A 26833-nucleotide genomic window follows, 5' to 3' on the forward strand; every position below is an offset into this window, starting at 1 on the left:
AGACCACAAGGTTCTCCAGGACCTTTAATCACCGTGCCCAAGCCAGAAGCTGCTCAGCCTGACCCTGCCTCATCCATTGGAGCATCCCATGGATTCAGCCATGCCCACCCTGGAGCTCCTGCAGCTTCAGCAGGACTGGGGGCTCCCCCTCGTGCTGTGGGAGGTCCCACAGGGTGGTTTTGGGAGGCTCTGGCCACGGGGTGGGAGGAGGGTGCCAGCCAGCCCCAGCGACGGATGCGCAGCATCTCCCAGCGTGAGCTCGTTTGAGGAGTGAATCCAAGAGGAGGACTCCATCCCAAAGCCTTTGTTGGAGGGGTGTCTCCATTGTTTTGGAGGGATTTGGGTCAATTTCTCGCTGCCTGGTGTATTTATGGCCGTGTATTTATCAGTATTGGTGTGTGTGGGGATGTGTTTTCATCCCTCGTTCAGCAGCCCGGGTCATTTCTGCCTCTGACAGTGCAGGCATTGTTGTTTTGCCAGGACAGCAGAGCAGTAACAGAGTAATGTCAGCTATAATTCATCCATTATGATTATTTGGGTTGAGAAACTCGCATCACCATGGAGACATTTTGATAATAATGGAAAAAAAAATTAAAAGCAGCTTTTTAATGAGTTGGCAGCTTGTCCAAGTTGAAAGGTACTGTATTGTGGGTTCATAATGAAATTTTGGACATGAACTATTTTACATAAAAGGCCCAAATCTGTAGGCTGTAATTGGAGCCAGGAAGGCGTATGGTCCTGACTCAGTCCTCCAGGAGGGTTTGTGCACAGGGGAGGGAGATGAAGCTCAGGGAGGCACCAAAACCAGAGCTGCTCTGGCCAAATATCTGGGGCTGAGTCCTGGGCATAAATCAGAACCTAATGGCATTTAATTCCTGACTGGGAGGTCTCTCTGCTGCTTTCTGCTGCTTCCCAAATGTTATTTACACAAGGTGAGGGGGATTAACTTGGTACAAAGTGTTTCTCCATAGGTACCCTGAGTTATGCCCCTGAAATTCTCCCTTTGCTCTGCAGCAATTCTGGATTTGATGCAGCTCCTGCCTCATCCCCTTCCCTGCTGTGGGCAGATAAAAACATTAAAAACTTTGTTCCTAAATACTTAAATAAATACATAAACAGTTTGTTCCTTAAAATTGAAGCACCTCCCAGTCAGGAGAGGAAGGGAATGATCTCAGGGTTCTGTGTTTGAGCTCCAGCTTTGCTGTGGTGCCAAGAACTCCCCACTGCCACGTTCCTCATCCCCTCCCTGGGCGAAACCCCCCTAGAAAAAACCTAAACTAGTGAAGGAAATCTATTTGAAGCTTCTGGGCACTGAGCTTGGTGGTTTTTGTGGTTTATTTGGCTGCACATCTGCAGTTTAAACAGGATCCCTGTGTTCCCTGGGTGCCAGCAGTGCCACACGTGTCGCAAACCCCACGGTTTGTGGGGCTGCCCCGCTCTGCTCTGCCCTGCTGGGCTACAAAGCAATCCTTGGTTTGCTCCAGGGGGAGATTCCCTGCAAGCCCCACGTTCTGAAATGCAGCAATCAGGGGGTTTCTGTGTATAATTTGATCAAGAAATCTTCTTTATGAATGCTCCTGGTGGTTTTCAAGCTGCCCTGTTTGGCATGTGCATCCAGGATTTTCAGTTTGGGCTCATTTTTTATTTTTTTCAGCCTGAACAGCAGAGAAATCCAAAGAGAGGGGAGGAATTTGGGTTTCTGCAAGAGGGTGATGCTCAGATTGAATCTTTAAATGTGTTTGCCTGGCCTTGCAGATTGACCCTGTACCGACAGAGTTTAATGGCTTTAATGGCTCCTCCAAACCTTGCAGAAATAAAGACAGAAATCACCTGTGATCAGACACAGCTCTTTCCTGAGGGGAGGAAAGGTCAGGAAATGAGGTGCTGTTTAATAAGCAGGCAAACCAGCATTTTCCATTGATTGCCAGATTTATTTCCTTTTTCAGATTTTTTTTGTGTGTGTGTGTCTGCAGCAACCCTGAAAGGCAAAACCACGAAATCTTCTGTTCTCATCTGGAATGAACAAATCCTGATGCAATTCTCTGCTCCCTTAAAGAAAAACCCTTCAAGATTGTGTTGAGGCTTGATTTCCTCTGTCCCTTTGACAACCTAAATTCATTTGGAGCACCCCATGAAAGATTTTGCCTTGTGTCCTAAAGAGCTTTAGGGGAGCTTCTTTTGGAAGGGTTGGGTGCAAAAAACGCAATTTTAAGCCAATGACTTTTGTAGAACTTTTGTTTCCCCCAACACAGGGGTTTCACCCCAGAGTATCTGGGGAAAATCCACATCTTCATCTGGCCCTATATAAACATTTAAGGCTGCTGATGTGCCCACATCTGGAGACAAACCAGCCATGGCTTCTCAGACAAAACAGCACTGTTGATGTAGGGATTATTTCCGAGGAAACCTCACTAACCTCTTTGCTTTTCCACTCCAGCTTCCCCCTTCCCAGAGGACTTCTCCATTCTAACCACTGTAAAAGCGAAGAAAGGAGGTCAGTCCTTCTTGATCTCAATTTACAATGAGCAAGGGATCCAGCAAATTGGTGTGGAGTTGGGTAGATCTCCTGTATTCCTGTATGAAGACCATACAGGAAAGCCAGGCCCAGAAGACTATCCTCTCTTTAGAGGCATTAACCTAGCAGATGGCAAGTAAGTGACATTTTGTGCACCAAGGAAAAAACAGTTCATTGTTTGTATCCATGCCAGCATGTTGAACACTGTGTAAAATGGGAATCGTGCCTGTAGAAATGTATTTGCACACCCCTGGCAGCTGACAGGTGCCCCACTCTGTCATGTTGGCCTTTGGTGGATTAATTTGACATCTGTAAGAATTGTAAATGAGCAGTCAGTGCTGCTGTCTGCTACTTGTGGGGATAGGAACATTTGATTTTCCTGCAAAGGGCCTTCAAAAAAAAAAAAAATCAGTTTGTCTTGCAAAATCCACGCTGAGGCTTGTGCAGGGCTTGAAAAGAGGGTGGAAAAGGGAGACAACAGTGTGGCTTTATCCCTGCTTCTTGCTGAAGCCAGAGCTGGCCCTCTCCTGCCTGATTTGGAGGGATGAAAGCTGTCAACCAGCATTTCTCCTGCCAGCCAACCCTTTAGGCTCTGCCCAGGCAGGATTTCCACGAGAGCATCAATTCCTGAAAGTTCATGTTTTGTTCAATCGTTGCCTTGTCCTGCAAAGCCCAGGGCGGTGCCTGACGCATCTGTGGGCTGTGTCCTCACAGGTGGCACCGGGTGGCTCTGAGCGTGCAGAAGAAAAATGTCACCTTGGTTCTGGACTGTAAGAAGAAAATCACCAAGTTCCTGGACCGGAGTGAGCACCCCATCATCGACGTCAACGGCATCATCGTCTTTGGCACCAGGATCTTGGATGAGGAGGTCTTTGAGGTGAGCCATGGCAAGGAGCAGCTCTGCAGCTGTTCCACAGGGATGATGAGACACTTCCAGCTCATTTTTGAAATTTTTGTTGGTTTTTTTTGGTTTTTTTTTTTTTTTTTCCCACAGTAGAACGCTGTTGTTTGTGATTTTAAGTTTTTATTTTGTGTTTTTGTCGTACTGATGAAAATTGAGGGCCAGGTGGCCTTGGTGGAATGAGCTCCTCTGGTTGTCTGGTTTCAAGCCCTTGCTGGGGTTCTGGACCACCTCTACACTGGGTTTTTGGAACTCTTGGCACATTTAAACTGGGAAGGGCTCACAAGGTTCATCCCATGCTGGGATTTAGAGCTGCAGGGGCAGTGAATGAAGGCTGAGGGATGCAGCTCCCTCCCAAGCCCCTGCTCACCCTGGGGCTGTCGGAATTTGCTCTTTTTCCACTCATTGGCCATGGATTCTTGGTTCTTTTGCTCCATGACACGAGGGGACTCTCCTTGACAGCTTGGTTGGCTTGGTTGTCACCTCCCACACTCCGCTTCCGAAGGCAAAGCAAATTCCTGAGGGGTGGGATGTTCCTGTGTGATGGAAGCAGAAAGGCAGAGCATTATTTATAGACAAGGTACAGATGGGAGAAGCTTTATCCCATAGTTCAGCAGCATTTTAATGTCTACATTTCCCTGGCAAAATCAACTTCTGTGCTCTGCTGCACTTGTGAGGCTTTCCTGGGGATGAGAATCCTGTTCATGATCTTTCTTGTGAGCTGGAATTGCTTCCTAAAACCAGCACCAAGTGCAATGGGGTGTAATCAAGCCTTGTTGATCTCTAGCTCTTTATTTTTGTGGAATTTATTAAGAGGAAGAGCTGGATCTCCTGGGCCTCCCCAGCCCAGCAAAGGGATGGGAATATCTCCTATCCCTGGCTAATCAGAGCCATAGCAAAGCCAGTTCTTGCTTGCATTTTGCTGTCACTCAGAGGGAAAGTTCCAGTCTGTTTAATATTACCAACATCTGGGAGCTGCTCTGCTGTAAACAGAGCAGGAATGCCTGGGCTGGATAGATCTGCCAAAATCCCAGTTACAGAGTGAGGCCTGGATCTTGAAATTGTATTAAATTAAGAGACATTCCCTGGGAAGTTGAACAATTAGAATGGAAAGTAAAAGCTGGGTTTAATGGGCACTGGAGTGTCTTTCACAAGTGTTGGATATTCTGCCAAATATTTCAGCTCTGGATGCTGGGTTTTGCCTTGTTATATAAAAGTGGAGAGCTCTTCTCCAGCTCAGGTCCGGTAGAGCCCCTGGAAGGACTTTGGTGTCACATCCAGGCTGGATGAAAAACCTGCACTTTCATTTTGTGAAATGACAGGATTCCCAGAACTGCCCCTGAAATCTGGGGGGTTCCCAGGTGCTTTTTAGGGCTCACCTGGTTCCTCTGCCAGGGAGGGAACTGAACCCAGGTGTTCATGGGTGCTCCCTGCTCCTCTTTTAGCCCTTTCTGTGGCCATGTTCCCTTGCTGAAAAGAATTTAAACCCCAAGGGGCTGTGGGACTGGTGCCTCAGCTTTAGCTTTTATATTTTTACATTCTGTGCTGCTTTAGTGGGTGGGTCTGAGCTTCATATATGGGATGGGGAGCTCTGTGCACAGAGCAGGGAGACAAAACAATTCCTGCTCCAGCTGGGCACCAAGGACAAAGGATCCAAATCTCAGCCCCAAGAGCACAAACACCGTGGGCTGGAGAGAGAAAAACAAGGGTGGGACTGCAGGGGCTAAAGCTGGAATGGGACAATGAACTGCAAGATGCAAATGGAGCAGAACTGATCCAAGGGAGAGACCCCGTGCCCGGCCGTGCATTTTGGGTGCATTTTGGGACCATTTTGGTTCATCTTGGCTGGGCTCTTGTGCTGCCCAAGGTGCATCCATGGAGGCCTCCTAATAAATCCCTGCTTTATTCTTTAGCTCTGTCCAGTTTCTGTTCTAAGCCACCCTTCTCAAGGCATCAGGACCTCCTCAGGTTTGGGGTGCAAAGGAGCCTCTCGCCTGTTCTGGCTGTGGGCTGCAGCTACAGGATCTTGCTGGCATTAATGAGAACTGGGTCATTGGAAAATTCTTATTTTTCTTTGTCTTGCATGTACTGAAATTACACAAGATGGATATAAACCCCCTCTAGTTCTGATATTTATCCTTTCTGGGTTTTTTTTGGTCCCCTCCTCACGCACCACTGAAGCCACCAGCAGCTTTAACTGGGGTGGAAGAAGCTTTTCTGAAGGCAGTGGACTAGAACCTAATTTCCTTCATATCTCAGCAACTCCATTTCCTTTGGCCCCTCCTTCCTCCTTTCTGCAAGGCTAAGCAGAAACTGTGCAGGCCCAGAACAAAGGGTTCAATTTCTGTGTTCCTGGAAAGCTGAGGGTTTCTGGAGCATGCAGGAGATGAAGCTGCTGCTGTCCCACCCCATCTGCAAACCCCAGCTCAGGAGGTTCTCATAGGGTGATGTTATGATGTTTGTATATTTGTGTTTGTAATTTTTTTTTTTGGTATTGTTTTCTCCCAAATTCGCCCTAAACCAGGACAGAGGTTTTCTGCTCTGCTGTGTTTGTCACTTCTGCTGGAAATGAAAATAACCCAGTGAGGTGGGAGTGGGATTGGAGACAGGGCTGGGGTTGGCTCTGTCTCACACAGGAGCTGTAAAGCAGTGGGAACTCATATCCTCCCTGTCAGGACTGAAATCAAACCAGCCCCAAACGCTTTTTGTTTTGGAAGCTGTAATTATTGAAATGCTGGGGTTGTGAGGGGAGCAGCTCAGAGCTCGGATGGGAACTTCCTCACGCGTGTTCTGCTGCAAAAATAAAAACCCCAAAAAACACTTGGAAAAAGCCTGGCAGGAAAGGTTAGAGGAGTTTCAAAATATTTCTCCAGCAAAACATTCTTCCAGTGGAAAAATGACTTCCTCTCATTAAAATTCAATTAGCTGGGAGGCTCTGAGGGTCTCTGTGAGGGACTGGGGAGGGCTGAAATGGGGCCAAGCCCTGGGCCCAGGTTGGACAAGCTGAGTTTTGTGCTGGGTTCGTTGTAAACAGGAGTTTACAAATGGCAGGATGGGCTCTTGCAGGGTTGGGAGGTTTCAAGCTGAGGGGATGAGGCTGCAAAGGGTTTTTTTTTTATTTTATTTTGCAGGGGGAGAGGGAAGGACAAAAATCCAGCCCGTGGTGGGGGATAAACTCTCTCTGCTGCAGTTCCTGTGGTGCAGCAGCACTGGGGGGAGTGCAGCCATGTGAATGTGTCTCAGTTTTAGAGGGAAAAACTTCCTTTTAATTTGCTTTCCTTTAAATATAAATTAGAAACCAAGTCCTCATGGTTGAGTGTAGGAATAGAGAGAGAGGGAGAAGCTTGGGAAAGACTCTTTTGCAGCAAAAAAAAAAAAGCATTTTCAGCCTGAAAGGCAACAATAATTCCCAAACCATCCTGGCGATGCCCATTTTGTGCCCATGGTCTGTCACACCTGCATCCCAGCAGGGAATGGGGGAATCCCATAACCCAGAGCTGGGGGGAAAGAGCTGCCCAAAGTCTGGGGCAGGGAAATGTTTCCACCCCTGGGCTGGATTTAACCCCTTTGTGGGGCTGTCTGGAGGCATCTCAGGGAAGAAATTCCATGAGAAATTTGGTTTCTGCAGCAGGGAGGGGCCCAGCCCCGTTTTTCTGCTCTGTGTTACTCCAGTGATGAGCAAAATGAGCTTTGTTCAGACCTTGCTGTTCCGTTTTCCTGCTGCATTTCCCATTTTTTTCCCCCTAATTTGCCAGCCTGGGGCTGTTGTGTGGTGATAAAAGTCTTGTACAGCCCCTGGCTCCAGAGCTGGGGTTGGCATTGTTAAATTGTGATGTGGACATGGGTAAAAAATTGAGTAGGTTTTGGCAAAACCTGAGGACAGCCTAGGAACAAGTGACTGCTTTTGCTGCCAATTTTTTTTTTTTGGTTCATCTGTGTGAAATTTTGCAGCCTTGTCCCAGAAGTTAAGTGGGGTTTTGACCCTCTTGGATTGCAGCAGTGCCTGGAGTGGCTGAACTGACTTTTCCTGTGTGTGGAAAAGCTCAGGGCATGAATATATTGCTTTTTAAGGTCCTTTTTGGCTCCTTCAGAAGACAAGAGGAGTTAATTTTGTGCGGCTGAGTGCCATAACTGTGTCTCAGTGGTGTAGTTGGTGCTGTAAAACCCAAAAAAAAGTGGATTCCTCTGATCTCAGCACCTGTGGCCAGGAGGGGCTGACAAAAACTTGTGCCAAAGCTTGTCCTGGGATGGGACACAGCACCCTGGAGGGTGCTGAAAGATGCTGCCTTTGATTTCCTCTCCTCCTTTGTGATTTTTGTTTGTTTTTCTCAAGCCCACGAGTGAAATCAAGCCATCAGAAATGGAGGGAAAGCAATTTGGGATGAGCCAGAGAGGCTGGGCTGGGTGCCAGAGGTGCTCTTAGGGCTGCTGAGAGCTCCAAGGCAGCCCAGGACAAAGCAGGACAGACACATCAATGCTCCCAGCCCAGACATTGGGGCCCTTCAGCTGCTCCTGGGCTTCAAATGCCACCTCTCTTTTCATCTTGGGCCTTGTTTACACTCAAAAAACCAATTATCCCTGGGGTTGATAATCCCAGATTTCATTTCACTCTCGTCAGGGTGTTCTCCTTCCCTGCCCAGCTCCTGCATCCTTGGGAAATGCTCTTATTTTCTGAGTTTTGTAGGTTATTTTACTCTGAGCTTGGAAGGTTGGATCAAAAGCTTTTGCTTTAGTGGAAGGGGTAGAAATAAAAGCACGTTTTTGTACATGTTGGTGCATTTTATGGTGGTTTTTTGCTGGTTTTGGGGATGGGGAAGTTTCAGAGCCTCCTCTTGCAGGCAGATCTGCTGTTAACACATCCAACAGCTCTGTGGACTCCAGGAGGAGGTTTACTCTGTCTCTCCTCCCAGGACTGATGTGCTGGGCTGCAGAGAACTTGGTGCTAACTTAAGTTAGACTTTGTCAGCTCCTCAGGTCTAAATCCACCTCCAATTCACATTTAGACCAAATTTTGCCTCAGCACCTCTGTCTTGGCAGTTCCTGGTGGTAGGAGGGTCCTGTGCAAACATCAACAGCAGTGCCAAGGTGTGGGGAACACTTCTGATAGAGGGGAAGCAAGAAATTCCCTGATTCAGGAGGAATTTCAACATGGAAAGGGTGGTCAGGCATTGGGAATGGGCTGAGCAGGGAAGTTTGGAGTCCCCAGCCCTGGAGGTGTCCAAGAAACACCCAAATGTGGCACTCAGGGTTTGTGACAAGGTGTGGGTCAGCACAGGTTGGACTCAATCTTGGAGCTTTTTCCCACCTAAATAATCCTGAAATTCTGGGATCTTCAAAGCAGCAGCACCCCAAGAGCTCCCCATGAGCTCAGAGCTGGACCCAGCACATCCTGCAAGATCTGGGCTCAGCCCAGAGGCTCAGGAAGGAGCAGGGAAAGCCCAGATTAATGAAATTTTCATTCAACTTCAAACCCCATTTTTGATACTAGTGATTTTTACTAACCTGGGTTTGGAAAGGGTGGTCAGGCATTGGGAATGGGCTGAGCAGGGAAGTTTGGAGTCCCCAGCTCTGGAGGTGTCCAAGAAACACCCAAATGTGGCACTCAGGGTTTGTGACAAGATAGGGGTCAGGCACAGGTTGGAGTCAGTCTTGGAGCCTTTCCCCACCTAAATAATCTTGAAATTCTGGGATCTTCAAAGCAGCAGCACCCCAGGAGCTCTCCATGAGCTCAGAGCTGGACCCAGCACATCCTGCAAGATCTGGGCTCAGCCCAGAGGCTCAGGAAGGAGCAGGGAAAGCCCAGATTAATGAAGTTTTCGTTCGACTTCAAAACCCATTTTTAAAAATTAGTGGTTTTTCCTAACCTGGATTTGTCTGTCAGGATGCACCACGGATCCATGTTCCCATTTCTCTCCCCCTGCCTTGGCAGGCTGCTGAAAGCAGGTAATTTACAGAGCTGGCTGCCTGCTCTGCTGGCCCTGCCAAATCTGATTTCACCTCCTTTGCTGTGCAGTCTTTCAGGGAGTGCAGAGAGGGGATGTTTTACACCACCACCATATACCACAGTGTGAGAGGATGGAAAATAAAACCTCCTGAGCCAGCATTTGGGGATCTTTATTGAAGATGTCTGTAGCTTTCCCCAGTCTCCTAATAATTCTCCATTTGCTTGCTGGTTTTCTTGTCATTCCTTCTGCTTTGCCTTATTTTTTTTTATTTTTTTTTTTTTTCCAAAGGATCCTCTTTAAAATGGTGCACTTGAGACATATGGATTAAATCACAGCTCTGGGCTCTTCCAGGAGAGCAGTGCTGCCTAGAAAATGTCTGCAATTATTGAGGATTATGCCTCTGGATGGGTTTGCAATTACCAGGGAGGTTTTTGGGGCAGCAGTCCAAGCGATGCAGTCGATCTGATCAAAAATGTGAAATTTGGCCCCGTTTGGCAGCACCTCAGCCACAGCATCACCTTACACAGGTGCCCAGGGACGTCATCTGGTTTTATCAGGGAGGGAGGGCAGCACTTGGGCCAGAATAAGAATTGCAAACCAGCTTGTAAAAGTGACTCTGTGCTTTCATTTCCACCCCAGAGTGGCGCTGGCTCATCTGACCCCTCAGTGCCAGGTGCCAGCGAGGAAAGTGAGAGCCTGGCTGGAAACATCAGCTGGATTGTTTGCATACACTCTGCTGAAACTCTTGTTTTCCATCTCCATTCGCTGGGTAATTGCAGGTTCAGCCATCTGGCCTGCACTCAAGCTTGGTGACTGGGTCAGCCTTGCCTGTAATGATGGAGCCTCGTTAGTCATGATTACAAAATCCACTTTTTTTCCTTTTTTTTTTTTTTTTTTTTTTTGCTTTTTTGGGTTGGTTTTTCCGTGGGTTGTTTGTTTTTTCGGTTTGGTCAGTGGTAAATTCCATTTCATGAACTGTCAAAGCAACTGTGCTGGCATGTGTGGATAATTAGTGCTGTTTGCTGGTATCGAATGCCTGCAGGCCTCTGATGGCTTACAAAGCACTTTATTGTTCAAACAGATCCTAAAAGTGCTTTTTATTGATGTTTCAAACACTCCTGCAGTCTATCATTTATCTTTTCAGGGTGCCAAGTGAAACATCAGCCTTAGGAAGCTGCGTGGTCTTAGAGCTTGTCCAGATTTAAGGCCTGGTTTTAGGAGGTGCCACCACCACCACCACTGGGGGTGGAAAAGATGAATTTTTAATGTTCCTCCCACCCAAAACCAGGCTGGAATTTGGTGATTTGGGTGGTTTCTGGGCTAAGATGGCACTATTGAGGGTTTTGTTGGCAAAGGGTGGGAAATGGGGCAGTTAGGCCTGAAAATCCAGGATTAATGTCCTCTGGGAATTCCTGGTGGAGGATGTGGGACCTCATCCCAGGAGCCACTGACACCCTGCTGCTCCTGGGCACTGCAGCTGGGATGTGCCAGTGGAAAATCTACACTTTTTTGGATATTATCCCTCAAACAAGCAGTTTGGAGCCTGATGGTTGGGTACCAGGGGCTCCCACAGAGGAGCTGGTTTGGAGGAGCATTTCCCCAAGGGATGCTAAAGGGGAAATTGGGCTCTGCCACGAGTTTGGGATGCTGCAGGGCTCTCCATCCCTGCTGGCCTGGAGGGGACAGGCAACTTGTGTCCCCTTCCCCTGGCTTGGGGTCCCTGCTGCAGAAAGGAGCAGTAAAACCAGAGGAAAACCGAGCGATCTCCGGGAGGCAAAACTCATCCTTTGGAGCAATTTCCAGCCCTCCAGGCACTCTGTGGGATTTGGGGAGCTGTGGCTGCTTGTTCCTCAGATCCCCCTGGCAGATTTTTGTGTTTCAGTGCTGGCAGGCAGCAGCCCCAGGCTTGTTTGGGGTGGTGGATGCTCCGAGGTGCGGGGTCATTTCTCTTCCAGCCCTGGCTCCATTTGGAGTTTGTTTCCCCCCCTCTTTGGACGGGAGGAGGGAGGAGGGGGATGAATTTCTTCCATGGAAAGTCTGAGGAGCAGGAGGCTGATTGCTGAGCCCAGACAGGCTGATGTAATGCTGGAAAGCTGCTCCTCTCTCCAGTGACATCATTGCAAGGTTTGCAGGGCTGCTGTGGATCTGCAGGGACCAGGATGGAGTTTCAGGGGCAGGGAAAGAGCCACAAAGGGATTTGGGAAGGAGCAGCAAATGGATGTGTTTGGGAAAGATGATTTTCCTCAGCTTGAGCAGCAGGGAAAAGCCAAATCCTTGTGCTTTGGGGGAGAAGTTTCCAGCTGAAGGTTTTTGGCAGCATCCCTGAGCAAGATGGAAAAGGGATTTTTGGGAGCAGAGCGTGACAGGGAGCCCTGGCCCAAAGCAGGGCATGTTCCCCTTCCCTGCTCACTTGGGAACCTTGTTCTGTGTGGGAGGTTATTCACCAATTAGTCCTACTTGCATAAAAGTTAAATTTTTTTGCAGCCTGTAAATAGGAAAAATCCTTTTTTATTTACAAAAGGGCGGTGGGTTTGGATTGTTGCAGTGAATTTGTGGGAAGTAAAGGCTCAGCTGAGCCAAACCCCAGAAGCTGGAGGAAGAGGATGATGAGGCTGATCAGGCTTTGTGTCCTTGTCCAACTGGTGGTGCTCAAGCTTCTGCTTCTCTGTAATTTCAATCTCTTTTGCTATTTTCCTGCCTTTTTTCCCCTTTTCTGAGAGCAGGACAGAGTAAAAATCCTTCCCAACCTAAAAACCTCTGGGCTGACTCCGTGTTCACCCCCTTCCCTCACCACTGAGGCCTGAACAAATGAAACACATGTTCCTCACACATGGTGAGGTCTTTCTAGTCCCTTCTTTTTTTCTTTTTGGAGGCAGTCTGGGCTGCCTGCCAAAACCCAGAGGAAAATCCAAGCCCACTGCAGCCATCCCCAGTGTGCAGGTGTAGTCCTCCCCCTGACAGGGCTGAAGTGGAAATATTCCCAATAAACACATCCCCCAGGGATGGGAGCTGGAAGAGGGGATTCCTAATGATTTCTCCAGAAGATTGGATGGGGATTGGGGTGTCTGGGAGTTTTCTATCCCCTGCAAGAACATGGAAAATGAATCCCTGACCGTGGGCTCGTTGTTCTGCACACGCAGCCAGTGCTGGCTGGGGTTCAGGAGGTCAGACCTACTCGAACAAACAGGGGAAAATGTGGGGGAAATCAGTGCTGAAAGTGACTTTTGGGTGCTGTTCCCTGCTCTGGAATGGCTGCAAACAATGCAAGGCTCTGCTGAGGCTTTGATGCCTTGCAGGAGCAAATTTATCTGCAGGTTTGGTTTGTCCTTCTGCCAGTTTGCTGCTCAGAGAGGGGAAATCTGGGCTGGGGATGCTCAGAAGGGTGAGATCCAAGGGTGAATCTGAGCTGGGGATATTCAGAACTGAAATCCAGGCTGGGGATGCTCAGAAAGGTGAAATCCAAGCTCTGGGGATGTTCAAAACTGTGAAATCTAGGCTGGGATCCTCATAAGGGTGAGATCTGGGCTGGGGATGTTCAGAACTGTGAAATCCGAGGTCTGGGGATGCTCAGCCTCCACTGCATCCAGTCCTGTTCCTTCATGGGTTTGCTTTGGAGAATCTCCTTTCTGGGATGAATTTCACACCTGATTTTCAGGCCCCAGGGTGCACAAACCCAGCTCCCTTCCTTGGGATGAAAAGTTGGGGTGCTGTTCATGGAACTGTGCAGGTTTTATGCTTAAAAAAAAAATCACAGAAAGATCAGCTTTCTCCAAAGATCATCCAAATCCAGCTCCAAGGCAAGATTTCATTTTTTTTTTTTTAATGCTGAATTTAAGGTGGTAAATGCTGCACGGAATAAATGAAACCCAAACCATTTTTTGTGGCCAAAAAAATAAAAAAAACCCAATTGAAAAAAATGCTTTGGGGTGTGAACATTAACAAAGGGCACATTTGAGTTTCCTGGAAAACGAGGGAGGAAGGTGTGTGGATGAGAGGTGTCACACCTATGTTTGCACACCAGCTCAGCTTTCCGTTCCCAGCTCTTGCCCCAGCAGCCAAATTTCCAGCAGTGGTGGGAATTAGCAACAGGAACCTGCACAAAGCCTCCTCCTCGGGTGGTCCCAGCAGGTCCCTGCTCCATGCTTGGGTGATTGCTGCCAGCCAGATGCAGGAAAATCCTTTTCCAACCAAAATTTGGTGTTGAGTTGCATTTTCTGAGTGTGTCAGCAGATCTCCCCAAGCTGAGGGCTGTAATCCCATTTCTATCCCCAGATCACTTTGGCAGCCAGGTCTGTTTCCCCCTCCCCTCTTGCCTTTAATCCATAAAACCTGTGTTCACCTCCTGGGGCAGAAAACGTTCCAAGTGCTGATTAAAAGGCTCTGTGCACACAAAACCCCCTTGGTCCTGAGCCACCTTGGTGTGGAGGAAAGCTCAGGGTGGCTCTTGGGGGTGGAAATCCTGTCTGTGGGGCTGAGGAAACAGCAGCTCCACTTCCACTTTAATTTGGCTCTGAGGGAGAAAAAAAAATGGAGTAAAAGCAAGTTTGGGGTACCTCAGGAGGCTGCTGTGGGGTGGGACTGGATGCCCTGATGTGCTCTGGGATCCAAAAAGCCTCTGGTGTGGTGGTTTGGGCCGGGGTCCCAGGACAAGGGAAGGGATGAGAATCTTGCCTCCATGTTTCAGAAGGCTGATTTATTATTTTATGATATTTATTGTATTAAAGCTATACTAAAAGAATAGAAGAAAGGATTTCATCAGAAGGCTGGCAAGCAAGAAGAAGAAGAATGATAACAAAAGCTTGTTTCTGACTGAGAGTCCGAGACAGCTGGACTGTGATTGGCCATTAATTAGAAACAACCACATGAGCCCAATCCCAGATGCACCTGTTGCATTCCACAGCAGCAGATAACCATTGGTTACATTTTGTTCCTGAGGCCTCTCAGCTTCTCAGGAGGAAAAAAACCCTAAGGAAAGGATTTTCCATAGAAGATGTCAGTGACGCTCTGGCATTGGGAGTGAGCCCAGGTGGGACTGGGTCACTTTAAGGTCCCTTCCATCCCAATCCGTTCTGGGATCTCAGGATTTCTTTGCTGCCCCTTCCCTTTCTGTCCCAAGAGCAGCTGCTCCTCCAGCCTCTCCCTCCCCAAATCCTCTTTTACCCTTTGCATCCCTGACCTTTGCTGTGGCCAGAGGTGGGAATGGAATCCCCTGGATCTTTGGGATCAACACCTCCCAGGCAGACTCTGTGACCCTTTTTTTACACTAAAACCTGAGCAAGTGCCTCCACTTCAGCTCAGTGAGTTTTCAAATGAGTAACTCAATCCAAAAGCTTTGCTTCACTCTGTATTTTCCCCCTCACAATCCACTGGCCTATCCATCCTCCTGTGGGCAGCAGAATTCCTAATTTTCCAGAGATGAAAGGGAAATAAATCAATGTGAAACCAGAGCAGGCAGTGGTGCAGAGGGGGAAGACACAAAGGAGCAGCTTTGTGCCGGCCTTGTAATGAGGGGGAATCAGTTTTTAAACCATCCCTGATGGTTCACACATATGTCATGGAAAAAGAACTCCTCCAGGAGAGCCCTGGGTTATTGGCTGATTATTTGATCTGGAGGGAGAGGGGAAACTTGGAATGGTGTGAGCAGGGCTGGGTGAGGAGCTGGCATCAGGGGGACGGGGTTTGGGGTGGGAGAAGGGCAGCACTCAGTGGGGTGGTGGAGGGAATTAATTGGGAATTGGGGTCAGGTCTGCAGGAACAGGGAGCCGAGGGGAGGCTGGGCAGCCTGGAATTTGGGACTGAGGGGAGGTTTGGTAGCCTCCCTCTCCAAGGAAGCTCTGTAGTTTCCTGTGGACAGCCTGGATAACAGAGCCCTGCTCAGCTGGGGACAGCAGCCAGGCCGTGGGGACGATGTCACCTCGGTAAGGTGACACAGAGGGGTGGCACCTGAGCCAGATTGAAAAGGGATTTTTGGCACCTCAGGCTGTGCCAAGGGGAGGCTGGGCAGCCTGGAATTTGGGATTGAGGGGAGGTTTGGTAGCCTCCCGCTCCAAGGAAGCTCTGTAGTTTCCTGTGGACAGCCTGGATAAGAGGACTCTGCTCAGAGGGGGACAGCAGCCAGGCCTTGGGGACGTTGTCATCTCGGTGAGGTGACACAGAGCGGTGGCACAGCCCAGGCTGTGCCAAGGGAAGGCTGGGCAGCCTCAAATTTGGGATTGAGGGGAGTTTTTGTGCACAGTGCCTCCTCTGCACACAAAAGGACAGGCTGGGTAACAGGGCCCTGCTCAGCTGGGGACAGCAGCCAGGCCGTGGGGACGTTGTCACCTCGGTAAGGTGACACAGAGGGGTGGCACCTGAGCCAGATTGAAAAGGGATTTTTGGCACCTCGGGCTGTGCCAAGGGGAGGCTGGGCAGCCTGGAATTTGGGATTGAGGGGAGTTTTTGCAGACTGTGCCTCCTTTGCAAGGAAATTCTGCAGTTTCCCGTGGGCCAGGATGTGGGGACGATGTCACCTTGGTAAGGTGACACAGAGTGGTGGCACGGCCCAGGCTGGCCTGCACTACCTGGTGCTCAGAGAGCAGTGGAGGACAAGGGGAAATGGGGCCTTGGGTTTCTTCCAGGGATCCCTAATGAGTGGGATGAGGAAAATGGAGCAAAATCTCTTTTTGAGGCTGGCCTGTGAGCGCAGGGCATTGAGTGTGGGTGTCCTTTGGGGTACCCCTCACACAAAACCAGGGGATTCTTTCAGAATTGCTCCTGGCCCCATCCTCTGCCCATCCCAGCTTCATTCAGTGCCAGTTCCAGGGCTGGCACAGCAGGGCACACAATGCCAGCCATTCATTTGGCCCCATTCAGTTTGCACAGGCCTGGGCTGGGCTTTTGTGGGATTTTTTCTTTTCTTTTTCTTTTTCTTTTTCTTTTTTTTTTTTTTTTTGAAATTTCCACGCTGGACACTGAAGGTCAGGCTGACCCTCTGCTCCTTTATGTAAATGCCTCCCACAATGTGCAGGCCATGATTTAATGCAGCTTTCCAGAGGGTCTAAATGAGGTTTTTGGGATGCTGTCCATGGGATTGAGCCTTGCTTGGCACATGGGACACTCGGGGTGGCTCTCAGGGACAGCACCACTGTGTCACCCTGTCCCACTGCTTTGTCCCTGCATGGAAATTTCTTTTCCTGACTGTCAAGATGAGGCTCAAATTGCAAAATCCCATTTTTAGGAGCTCCCTGAGTTATTCTTCATAAGCATATCCAGGCAAGCAAACGTTTTGAGCAAGGATAAAGAGATTTTTTTTGGTGAATAGTCTCATTTGCTGCTTCAGAAGCATAATCTGACTCGATGCTTCAATTAGGGAACAAAACCACTCCGTGTGAATGTACCTGAGCCAAATCAGCTCCTGTTGGAAAATAATGGGAAGGAACTGCTGGAAAAACTGCTGCTGAGGGGGTTTTTCACACTGGTGGTTTGTTAAAGCTCTGGAATAGAGAATAACTACAAAAAAAGGGTAAAAAACCTCCATGTTTGAATTCTGGAGAGGTATCTGAGGGATGGATTTGGGGGTTTTGAGGGATCTCTTGCTATGAAGTCCCTCTCACGGGAGGTGGGTTTAATATTATAAACAGATGGAAGGTGCATTGATTTTAAAAAACCCTGAAAAACTCAGTTTTGAGCAGCTTTTCAAGGATTCCTTTCAAAGTCATCCTCTGGATTCCCACTAGGAATTTATCCTCTGGAGGGGGGAGAAGGCAAAACCAGCTGTGCAGGGTTAAAGGGTTTTACACCACAAAGGATGGATGTGAGAGCAGCGAGAGCTCAGCACACGGTGATTGTGGGGCCTCTATTCTCGGGGCTGTAATTTGTGTGCACAACGACAGAAATGCTGATTTGGAGCCACCAAATGAGGAGTTTGAAGGCAGAAATCACAGAGTGCCAGGCTGCTGTGTGGTCACAGAGTGGGGGGGGGGGGAAGAAAAATAACTCCAGGGAGTGTTTGGAGGGGGCAGGAAGGGATTCCAAGTGTGTTGAGAGCAGATGGAGCAGCCGCTGGAAAGGCTCATCTGAGGTGGCAGTGCCAGCCTGGAGCTGCTGACAGGCACCCACAAAAACCCTTGGATCTGCTGAAATCCCTCTGGAAATCCCACAAAACCCTGGAATCTGCCTTAGCTGAGACCTGGGCACGCTCCCTTCCCTCCTCCATCTGTCTTGGGGCTGGAAAATGGAGGAAAATGTTTTGTTTTGTTTTATTTTGTTTTTTCCATGGATAGGCACAAAGGCAAGGAAAAGTGCTCATTTTGTGGTGCCTCAGCCCATGTTTTTCCAGCAGCTGTGGGAATTGGGAAGCTCAGAGATGCTCTGGGATCAGCCAGGCCTAGATCCCTTCTAATTTGTGCTTTGTGGTTCCCTCAGCTGCTGGTAGGGACATGAAAGGGGTGGTGGGGACATTAAAGAGATGTTTGTTGAGTGCCTGGGTCTGATCAGAGGAGGGCTCAGCACAGCCAAGGCTCTGGGAGGATTTCTTTTCCTGAGCTGTCTGTTTCCATGACATTTATAGCAGTTTAATTATCCCGAGCCTCTTTTCCCTGTCAGAAGTGATTGAAATCAGCCATCAGACAGAAGAATTATTGGGACAGACAGACACACCTGGGGCTGCACACAGGCATCACCCAGGGCTTGGTTTTGGGGGGAAAGCAGCCAAAAAAATGCAGGGTTATCCTAATGAATTCATGAGAAGAGAGAGCTTCCTCATGGCTGCCTTTAAAGCTTCAGATGAAATCTCTCCCCCAGGTTCCTGCTGCCCATGAAGTGAATATTTAGCAGCTGTAAACTGGGTTTACAAACTGGTTTTTGCTCCTTTGGTGAAGGTGTTTCCCTCTAGGAAATGCCTACAACAGCTCTACTCCAACTCTCCCCTCTGGGTAGGATCCTTGCAGGGAGAGATCCAGTCCTGCCTGAGCTCCTTGTAGGGGTTAGAAATGAACTGCTTGGGCCTGGAGGCCCCATTAAAGCCCCAGACAGGAGAGGTTTGAACCTACCCCAGCTCTGAGCCCAGCATCCCCTTCCCTGTGGTGTGGCTGTGCCCAGCACACCCCAAACCTGCTTTCCTCTCCTTCCAGCTCCTCTCAGAACCCAGTTTCCCCTTTTTCAGTCCACACTGGACAGGGGGAGCAGCAGCTCAGGCTCTGTGCTGTGTTCATGGGAGTTTGGGAGGGTTTTCTGCAGGCAGGTTTTTTTACCTTTTTTTTCTTCCCTTCTCCCCCTGAAATGGGAGGTTCAGCTTTGCCCAGCAGCTCCAAACTAAACCAGCAGAGGAATTCTTTCTTCCAGTCAAGCTTGGTTTGTGCATGGCTTAATCAGATCCAAATTAGATCCAGTGTGAGGTTCACAACCCAGTGAGAACCCAGCCCCAGCTCCTGTCCTGCAGAGTGACACAAATCCCCCAGAATTACCCAAATCTGGCAGGTTTTTTCTCTCTCCCAGTGGAGGAGCTGTTGAAGTCAGCACTGCTTGGCACCTGGAGGTGTCACAGGGACAAATATCCAGAATTAGAGAGCCAAGATCAGCCCCAGCCAGGCAGCCACGGCATCCCTGAGATCCCTCAGGGTTATCAGCACCCAGGGACACCCAGGACATTTGCAAAGCCCCTCTGAGGGGCAGCCACCCCACAGCTGCTGCTGCAGAGGGACAATGTTCACTTCAGTGGGATGAAATCTGAACTGCAGCTTAATAAAAACCTGTGGTTCAGGTTGCTGGTTCTTCACATGTGTTCCTGATCTGCTGGGGGGGCTCAGGCCATCTGCTCAGAGCACACAATTCAAAAAAGAAAAGTTCAAAACTTCTCGTTTTGCAAACGTAGAGGCTGACTTTGCTCTCGAGTTTCATTTTCCTATTGTGATGTTCTCTCTTTATTGGGGTGGAGAGGAGTGGGACTGGCAGGGGCTTCTTCTTTCCTTTCTTTCTATTCTTTACCCTTTAAAAACCTGAACTGTGCCATTATTTTTTCCCCCTCTTTTTGCAAAAGAGCTGCAGAAATCTCTCCTATTATTTTTGCCTCTCCTATTATTTTTGCCTCAAATGATTTTTGCCTGTGCTAGCACACAGTGCTTGGCCAGGGTGGAGGGAAGCAGGGAATATAAAGCAGCCTTTTGTCCCAGCAGCCCCTCTCCCAGTCCAGCCACCCTTCCAGACTGGGCCTGCAGCCCCATCCTGCTTTTTGTGGCCAGAACTGATTGTTTTGCACCCAGAAACCCCAGGAGATAAATTGTGGTTTGTTCAACAGACATAAATACATAAAAATAGCCCAGCAGAGTGGCTGAGCAGGTTGTTGATTTAAGGATCTCTCTCTCTCTCTCTCTCGGTGTTTTTTAGCAGCTTTGTTATTTTTTTAAGGCACCTTGGCTGCCTTTTCCTTTTCCTGCAGTCCCCACTGCCTGGCTGCTTTTCCCTGGCTGCACCTCCCCGTCCCACTGAGGTGAGATGCAGAGAAATCCAGCTTTAAGAAGGACCTGGAAAAAAGGAAAAAGTGAAAAGCAGGGGGGAAGAGGAAAGTGAAAAGCAGGGAAAGCGAAGTGGAAGCGAAACCCCAAATCTTGCCAATGTTTGGTCCCAAAGGGCTGCAGTGGTGATGCCACCAGGCTCCCAGGGCTGATGTCAGCCAGGAGGAAAACCAGAAGCCACAGAATCATTTTTCCTCAGGGTGGGTCCTGCTCTCTGGTGGAATTCCCTGCAGCAAAAGCTAAAAAAAACCACTAAAAAACCACTTTTGTGCTGTGAAGGGGAGCGCACAGCCCACGTCTGGTGGTTTGGAGCCCCAGACATGAGTCAGGGGACAGCTGGACACATCCCCTGCCTGGGAGGGACCTGCCAGGCCCAGCATGCAGGGACAGGACGCTCAAACCTCTCTCCACTTTTTCCTGCTTGTGTTCCCCACCTCAAATCTTCCATTTTCTCCAGAAAATCCCAGCTGTGCTTGTGCAGCCTGGCTCTGTCCCCCCGTGAGGGAGGGCTGGCTGTGACAGCCCTGCTGAGGGGTGCTGTGCCCTTCCCAAAGTGCCTTTTCCAGCTTGGAAAACCAAGAAAAATCCCTGGAGAAATGCACTGCTAAGGTGCTCAGGGGGAGCTCAGGGCTGTGTTTGCTTTAGGGTTATTTAGGGTTATTTAGGGTTTTTGACTCTGGGATTGGGTGGGAAGTGTCCACCTGGAAATGGGCCTTGTGCTGCGGCCTCCTGCCCTGCCAGGGAGTCCTTGATGGGTATTTGGGTGTTGGCAGAGCGACAGCTGCTTCAGGAGAGCTTTCCAGAATTAGCAAAGCCATCTGGCTTTTGTTCCCCTCTCAGGGAATGGCCTGTCCTTCCCTTCCAGCCAGGAGTCCTTGCTGAGCTGCTCCCCAGCTGGGTTTGGGATGGCACACACAGGCAGACCTCAAGTGTTCTGTGGGCTCTGCAAGCAGCCCTTTGCTCCAAAATACCTCTTCATTTTAAGGCAGGATTGAATTGAATCGATTAATTGAATTTTAAACCACAGCCACGAGGCTGCAGGTCCAAGGATGCAGCAGCTATGGGGGGAAAAACAGGATTTGGTCTCGTGTTGGGGCAGGGCTGGGTGTTGGGGACAGCATGGAGAGGTGCCAGGCTTCAGGGGAGGGGACAAGGAGGGGACAACACTTCCCTGGCCCGTTCCTTCCAGCCCAGCAGGCAGGAGGAGCAGCGAGCTCGGGGATCCTCACAGGATGGGAAACGGCCTTCCTCCCTGGGACTGTAAAACAGAAAGGTTGGGCAATTAGCAGAGAGGTTAATTAGCACCCAGCCAGAGGGCTGATGCTCCTCTTGCTGCTGTGGGCAGGGGAAGAGCTCGTGGGCTGTGCTAATTGCAGAGTTTGTGCTCTGCAAGCCCAAAATCAGGGATGCTCCTGCCCGGGCTGGGCTGGGGCTGCAGCACTGGGCTCAGGGTGTCACCAGCATCAAATGTGGCACCAAACCCTCTCAAGGGCTGGGGAAAGTTTCTCTTTTTCATTGCATCTCTGTGTGGGGACCCCAGGGAAACCCTAAGCCCAGTGCTGCACCCCCAGTCCAGGCTGAGCCAGGAGCATCCCTGGTCCCAGGGCTTCACTGTGGTCCCCACACAGAGATGCAGTGAAAAACAGAAACTTTCCCCAGCTCTCAAGAGGGTTTGGAGCCACATTTTGTGCTGGTGACACTTTTCTCTCTCAGCTCTGCTGAATTAAACCTGGTTTTTCCAAAAAGGGCTGGGCAGAGGCTCCTGTGTGAGTGCCCAAAGCAGCAGGAGCTGTTCTTGGGGTAACCCCAGAGCAGCCCCATCCAGCCCTGCAGCCCCTCTGAGCAGGATGGGGACACAAACACCCAGCTGGATTTAGCCAAACCACCAGCAATGTGTAGCTGAGTCACAGCTGCGTGCGAGTCAAGCTTTTCTCTTTTAAATTCATTATTATTTAGCCAAACTTTCAACAATTACCTCCCCATGCTGCAGTGCCCAAAGGAAGCTCTTTCGGCAGCAGCTGCTCTGTCTGTGGGGTCACTCCTGGCCAGGAGAGCGCTCAGGACATGGGGACAGGGACTGGGGGGATGCTGAGGCTTTGTCTGACCCCTTTGCTGCATTTTTGCTGCTTTCCTGGAGCTGCTGTGTTTCAAGGAGGGACTCTGGGATGCTCTGAGCACCTCTGATTTTTGGGGTTTCCCCGTGGCAGAGCTGTGGTGGTTCCTGGGCCTTTGCTGATGTCTCCAACACCACTCCAGGCTGGAGCTGGGCTGTGAGAATCCCTGGGAAGTGCTGGTGACAGGATTTATCAAGTGGAACAGCTGAGGGCTGCCAGGCTGGCTCCAAGACAGGGATTAGGGGTTTTTGAGCTTCCACTTCATCCTGGAGCTGCACTGAACCCCTGCCCCTCTCCAGCCTCTGCCTGGGTTTGGGGTTATGGAGCCAGGGAGTTTGTCAGGATAAACTTCAGTGATTCCCAATAATTGGGAAGATTTTACATTATCACCCTTCACCCTGGGCCTGTGTTTCTCCAGTTGAAATGCAGGAGTTTCCAACATCCAGCAGGATTTTCCCTTAGGGACGCTGAATCTCAGAGTTTTGGGGTGAGGCCCTAACCCGAGTCCAGTTAATGAACAGTGGGAGCCCTGAAGAATCCCAGGATTTAGGGAGCTGCTGCCAGGGCCAGATGAAGTCACTCTGATCCTCCTCTCCAGCTGGTTTATTTTTCATTGAACCACAACGATTCCTCTGAGTTCCTGAAGTTGATGTCATTGGAAGTGATGTGACATTTTTTTTTGCAAGCATATAGAATAAGTGTTAAAAAATGCTCCAGAAAGAGCTTTTCCAGCCTTGTCTGGGAGCTGGCTGGGGACTTGAGTTAAACTGGCTTTGATGGAACTTAATCCATAAAGCAAATGAGTCATCAGGCATAAATGACTTTACCATAAATGTCAGGCAGATCCTTACTGCTCCTGACAGTTAGCACTTCCATCTGTCTGGTGGAGCAAATGAAACCCTCACAACTCACGGTCCTGCTCAGAAATGTGCTGTCCTGCCTCTTCCTCTGCACCAGAAGTTTTAGGAATAAAGGCCAAAGTGGGATTTATCCTTTTCTTTTAAACGCTGCCTCTCCTAATCTATACAATTGTGGTTATTGGCAGGCAAAAAAAAATTGAATTTTTTATTCTCCGCTTGAAATTTTTTTTTTGTTAAGCCAGCAAAACACAACTGAGCTCAGCCTCTGGATGCTACCAAGTGCTCCAGGCACTGGAGAACTTCCTTGAGCCTTTTGCCCAACTCATTGCCAGGCCAAAAAAGAGCTTTACCCACTGTGTGGGTGGCTGGGGGACGCTGCTGGTGACTTCCACAAAGCAACTCCAGAGTGTTTCCATCTTGCTCTCTGCCTGAAATAACTCATTACTTGAAAACAAGTCTTTGATTTGGCTGCTCGGGCCTTTAAACCCCTTTATTGGTGCATTTTTCAGTTGTCTCTCTTGGAAAACCCTGTCCCACACCGAGCTGTGCGTGTGGATTAATGGAATCTTTGTTAGTGCTGCAAAAATCCAGCTGGGAAGGAGATTTTGGGCTGGTCAGGCCTTTAAACCACTTTATTGGTGCATTTTTCAGTTGTCTCTCTTGGAAAACCCTGTCCCACACTGATCCGTGCGTGTGGCTTAACGGGATCTTTGTTAGTGCTGCAAAAATCCAGCTGGGAAGGAGATTTTGGGCTGGTTTGTGACCAAACCAGGGAAACAAACGGACACTTGAGGGTGGAATGGGAGCAGGGCTGGCTCCCCTTTGCCAGGCAGGATCCCTAGGTCCCTGGGCACAATTTATTAGCAGCAGCACACTGGAGAGGACACAAAAGGCTCCCGAACCTCCCAGCGCGGCTGGCTCCATTGAAAGTTGCTTTTTAAATCTCAGAAATGGGGCTCTTGACAGCAGAGCTTTGTGCAGCTTTTGTGAGGTGCAGATAGTGGGGCTTTTTATGGCAGCCTAAATTAGCCCCTTTTATTGTTTGCTGCTGAGGGATGAGGTCAATTGACTGGGAATCTCGCTAACAAGGTTTTTACTCCTGGCTGCTTTTTACAAGTGTTAGCACGGGGTATCCCCCGGTGCTGGGCGCTTGCTGGGAGTGAAACAAAGATGAATGGGCTGAGCTCTCCTCCTTTCCCTCTCCCCTGAGCTGCTCAGCCTCTGTGCTGGGCCTCGGGCGCTCCCAGTTTGGGCTCTCAGTTGTCCCTAATTCGGTACTCCTGGGTTTTGCATTGGTTCTCCTGAATTTTGAGTCAGTTCAGCCTTGGTTTTCCTGAATTTTGCATTGTTTGAGCCTTGGTTCTCCTGGATTTTGAATTGGTTCAGTCTTGGTTCTGCTGGGTTCTGCTTTGGTTCAGCCTTGCTTCTCCTGCAAGGAGATTCAAAACTGGGTTTTGAGTCAGTTCAGCCTTGGTTTTCCTGAGTTTTGCATTGGTTCAGCCTTGGTTCTCCTGCATTTTGCATTGTTTGAGCCTTGGTTCTTCTGGGTTTTGCATTGGTTCTCCTGCGTTTTGCATTGGTTCATCCTTGGTTCTCCTGGATTTTGAATCAGTTCAGCCTTGGTTTTCCTGAGTTTTGCATTGTTTGAGCCTTGCTTCTCCTGGGTTTTGCATTGTTTAACCTTGGTTCTCCTGGGTTCTGCTTTGGTTCAGCCTTGGTTCTCCTGGATTTTGCATTGTTCAGCCTTGGTTCTCCTGGGTTCCGCTTTGGTTCTCCTGCATTTTGCATTAGTTCAGCCTTGGTTCTCCTGCATTTTTCAGGCTGGAACAAGCCAAGGATGAGCTCTGGGCATGGTGATTGGCTGGGTTTGAAAAGGAGAGGGGCAGCAGCAGCCTGTGAAGCGTGGTGAGCTCTGGCGGAGCCGTCTGATGCTTTTTCCTGGCGCTCCCCACGTCCCACATTTATTCAGTTGTGCGCTGATTTCCCCAAGTTCCTGACCCAGAATGAGCAGGAAGCTTCCCCTGCTCAGCCTCCCCCTCTCACCCAGCACAAACTGTGGGGCCCACGCTGTCCTTGGGTGTGTTGAGGTTCAGTTTTCTGCAGGGATTTGCAGGTGGTTTTGTTTTTCATACTCTCCAAGGCTGAGGATGCCCAGGCAGGGTGGGATCAAGGTTTTTCCCCATGCATAGCTCAGGAGCTGCCGTCAGCTGAGACTAAAAACAAACCCAGCTTTAGCAAATTCTCTTCTGCTTAACCTTTGGCACTGTGTTTAGCCAGGATGCCTTTCCTTGCTTTATCTGTTCCTTGAGGAAACGCAGCTCCAGCCCTGCTCGCTTATGGGATGCAGCCTATCAGCTCTCCATGAGGTGTAAATCCAACCTTATCAGGGAGAAAAAGCTTTTTCAGCCTCCCCTGCCTCTTGGAGACAAGTCCCAGGTCTGCTTTGGGGCTGCTTTATTTCAGCTTATCCCAGCAATGCCAGGCACTTCCCATCTTCCCATGGAAAACTGGGAGCTTTAAGCACCTGAGGGAGAGGAGGGCCCAAGTGGCTTAGCTGAGGTGTCAGAGAGGGCTGGCTGAGGTCCTGGGGGCAGAAATAGCAGCTGGAAGAGTTTTCACATCAGCCACAGATTCCTTGGTCGAGTTGGGTATTCCCTGCTGGAGGGAAATCCAAAGGAACAGGTTTGGAGCTCTGGAGTGCCTTTGGGGACAGGGATGGTTTTATAATTTATGGCCTGAGTAACCCCATAGCACCCCCAGGACCTGGGGTCCTGGAGGTCCCACCATGGACCAATGGGTCCCATGGGCAGGTGGTGGCCAGAGCTGCTTGGATAAAAGGAAATATTCTACAAAAATAAAAAAAATTCAATCTTGGACTATTTCATTTCCCCAATAATCTTAGCCCAGTTTTGGTGGTTACATTGCAAAAGAAAAAGCTGGAATAGTAATGGCAGGACTGGATTTATATTAACAAAAAAAAAAAAAAAAAAAAAAAAGAAAAGGGAAAGGGAAAGAAAGATGTTTCTTGTTTTAAAAGTGGAAAATTGAAACCCGCTTTACAGACATTTCTGTTAATTTTGTAAAGGTTATTCACTGGAAACAATGACTAATGAGCTTCAATGAATGCTCTTTGAAGGGTGACTGGGGTAGGTCTGAGAGGTGCCCAGATGTTCCTGAGCTGCTGCAGGGAGGGAAGTGACAACCTGGGAATGGAGGAGGGAGCTCCAGGCAGCTCTGAGCTGCTCCTTGCCCAGCGGATCTCTGCCCAAAATGTGAACAGCATTCCCTTTTTTGGGGGCAAGTCAGTGGGCAAGTCCATGATCCAGTCACACCAAGGCAGATTTGGCCCAAAATTTCAAAAATATCCTTTTCCACAGGGCTGTTTGCCAGTCTGGCCAGGCTCCCTTTGGAGCTTCTGGTTCCTATTACCGCCCAAATCATCCTCCCAGTTTTGCTGTAAGGCTCCTGCTTTTCCCCCTGATGCTTTAGCCTTGTTTGTCTATTATTAAATAAGAATTTTTTTTTTCCCTCCCCTAATTAAAGTATCAGCTCTAAGCATCCAAGTAGTAAAGTCTTATGTAACTGTCTGCTGAATGAACTGGATTTTGGCATCGTGGTTGAGCAGCGTGGTGGCTCTTTAGGAAACTCAAGAGCAATTTCTGCTCTGACCTTCTGGCTGTGGCTGTGTCGGCCTTCAGGGAGCAGCTGCTCCATTAACCAGCCCTGGTGCCTAATGAGCTTCCTCTGCACCTGGGTTTTAGTATAAAAAGGCCTCCCTTTGGCTCTTTTCTGGGTTTATCAGATGCATTTCTAATCTCTGGCTGTGTCTGTTGTGGGTGGAACATAGAGGTAAGGAAAGATGCAAAAAAAAAGGGGGGTGATATGAGACCAGCTGGTGGGGTGGGAGAAGCAGAGAAGTTTTGAGGCCAAAAAGCAGCTTTTGGGACTGGCCAAGGTGACTTTGCAGCCCTGCATAGGACCAGGTGGAAAGGAGTTGTTTTATTGCTG

At 49.3% G+C, this 26833-nt stretch overlaps 1 protein-coding gene across 1 annotated transcript in view; it reads left to right on the forward strand.

The window, feature by feature from the left end:
- The window catches only part of COL5A1 (collagen type V alpha 1 chain), a 133991-nt gene that overhangs the window by 30501 nt on the left and 76657 nt on the right, over nucleotides 1-26833 (forward strand). The window contains exons 3-4 of the mRNA XM_066562709.1: nucleotides 2438-2651; nucleotides 3230-3392. Of these exons, the coding sequence (XP_066418806.1) occupies nucleotides 2438-2651; nucleotides 3230-3392 (377 nt within the window). The remainder of the gene's footprint in view (nucleotides 1-2437; nucleotides 2652-3229; nucleotides 3393-26833) is intronic.

Source organism: Molothrus aeneus, chromosome 19 (genome assembly GCF_037042795.1).
Source record: "Molothrus aeneus isolate 106 chromosome 19, BPBGC_Maene_1.0, whole genome shotgun sequence".
In the NCBI taxonomy this organism is placed as follows: Eukaryota; Metazoa; Chordata; class Aves; order Passeriformes; family Icteridae; genus Molothrus; species Molothrus aeneus.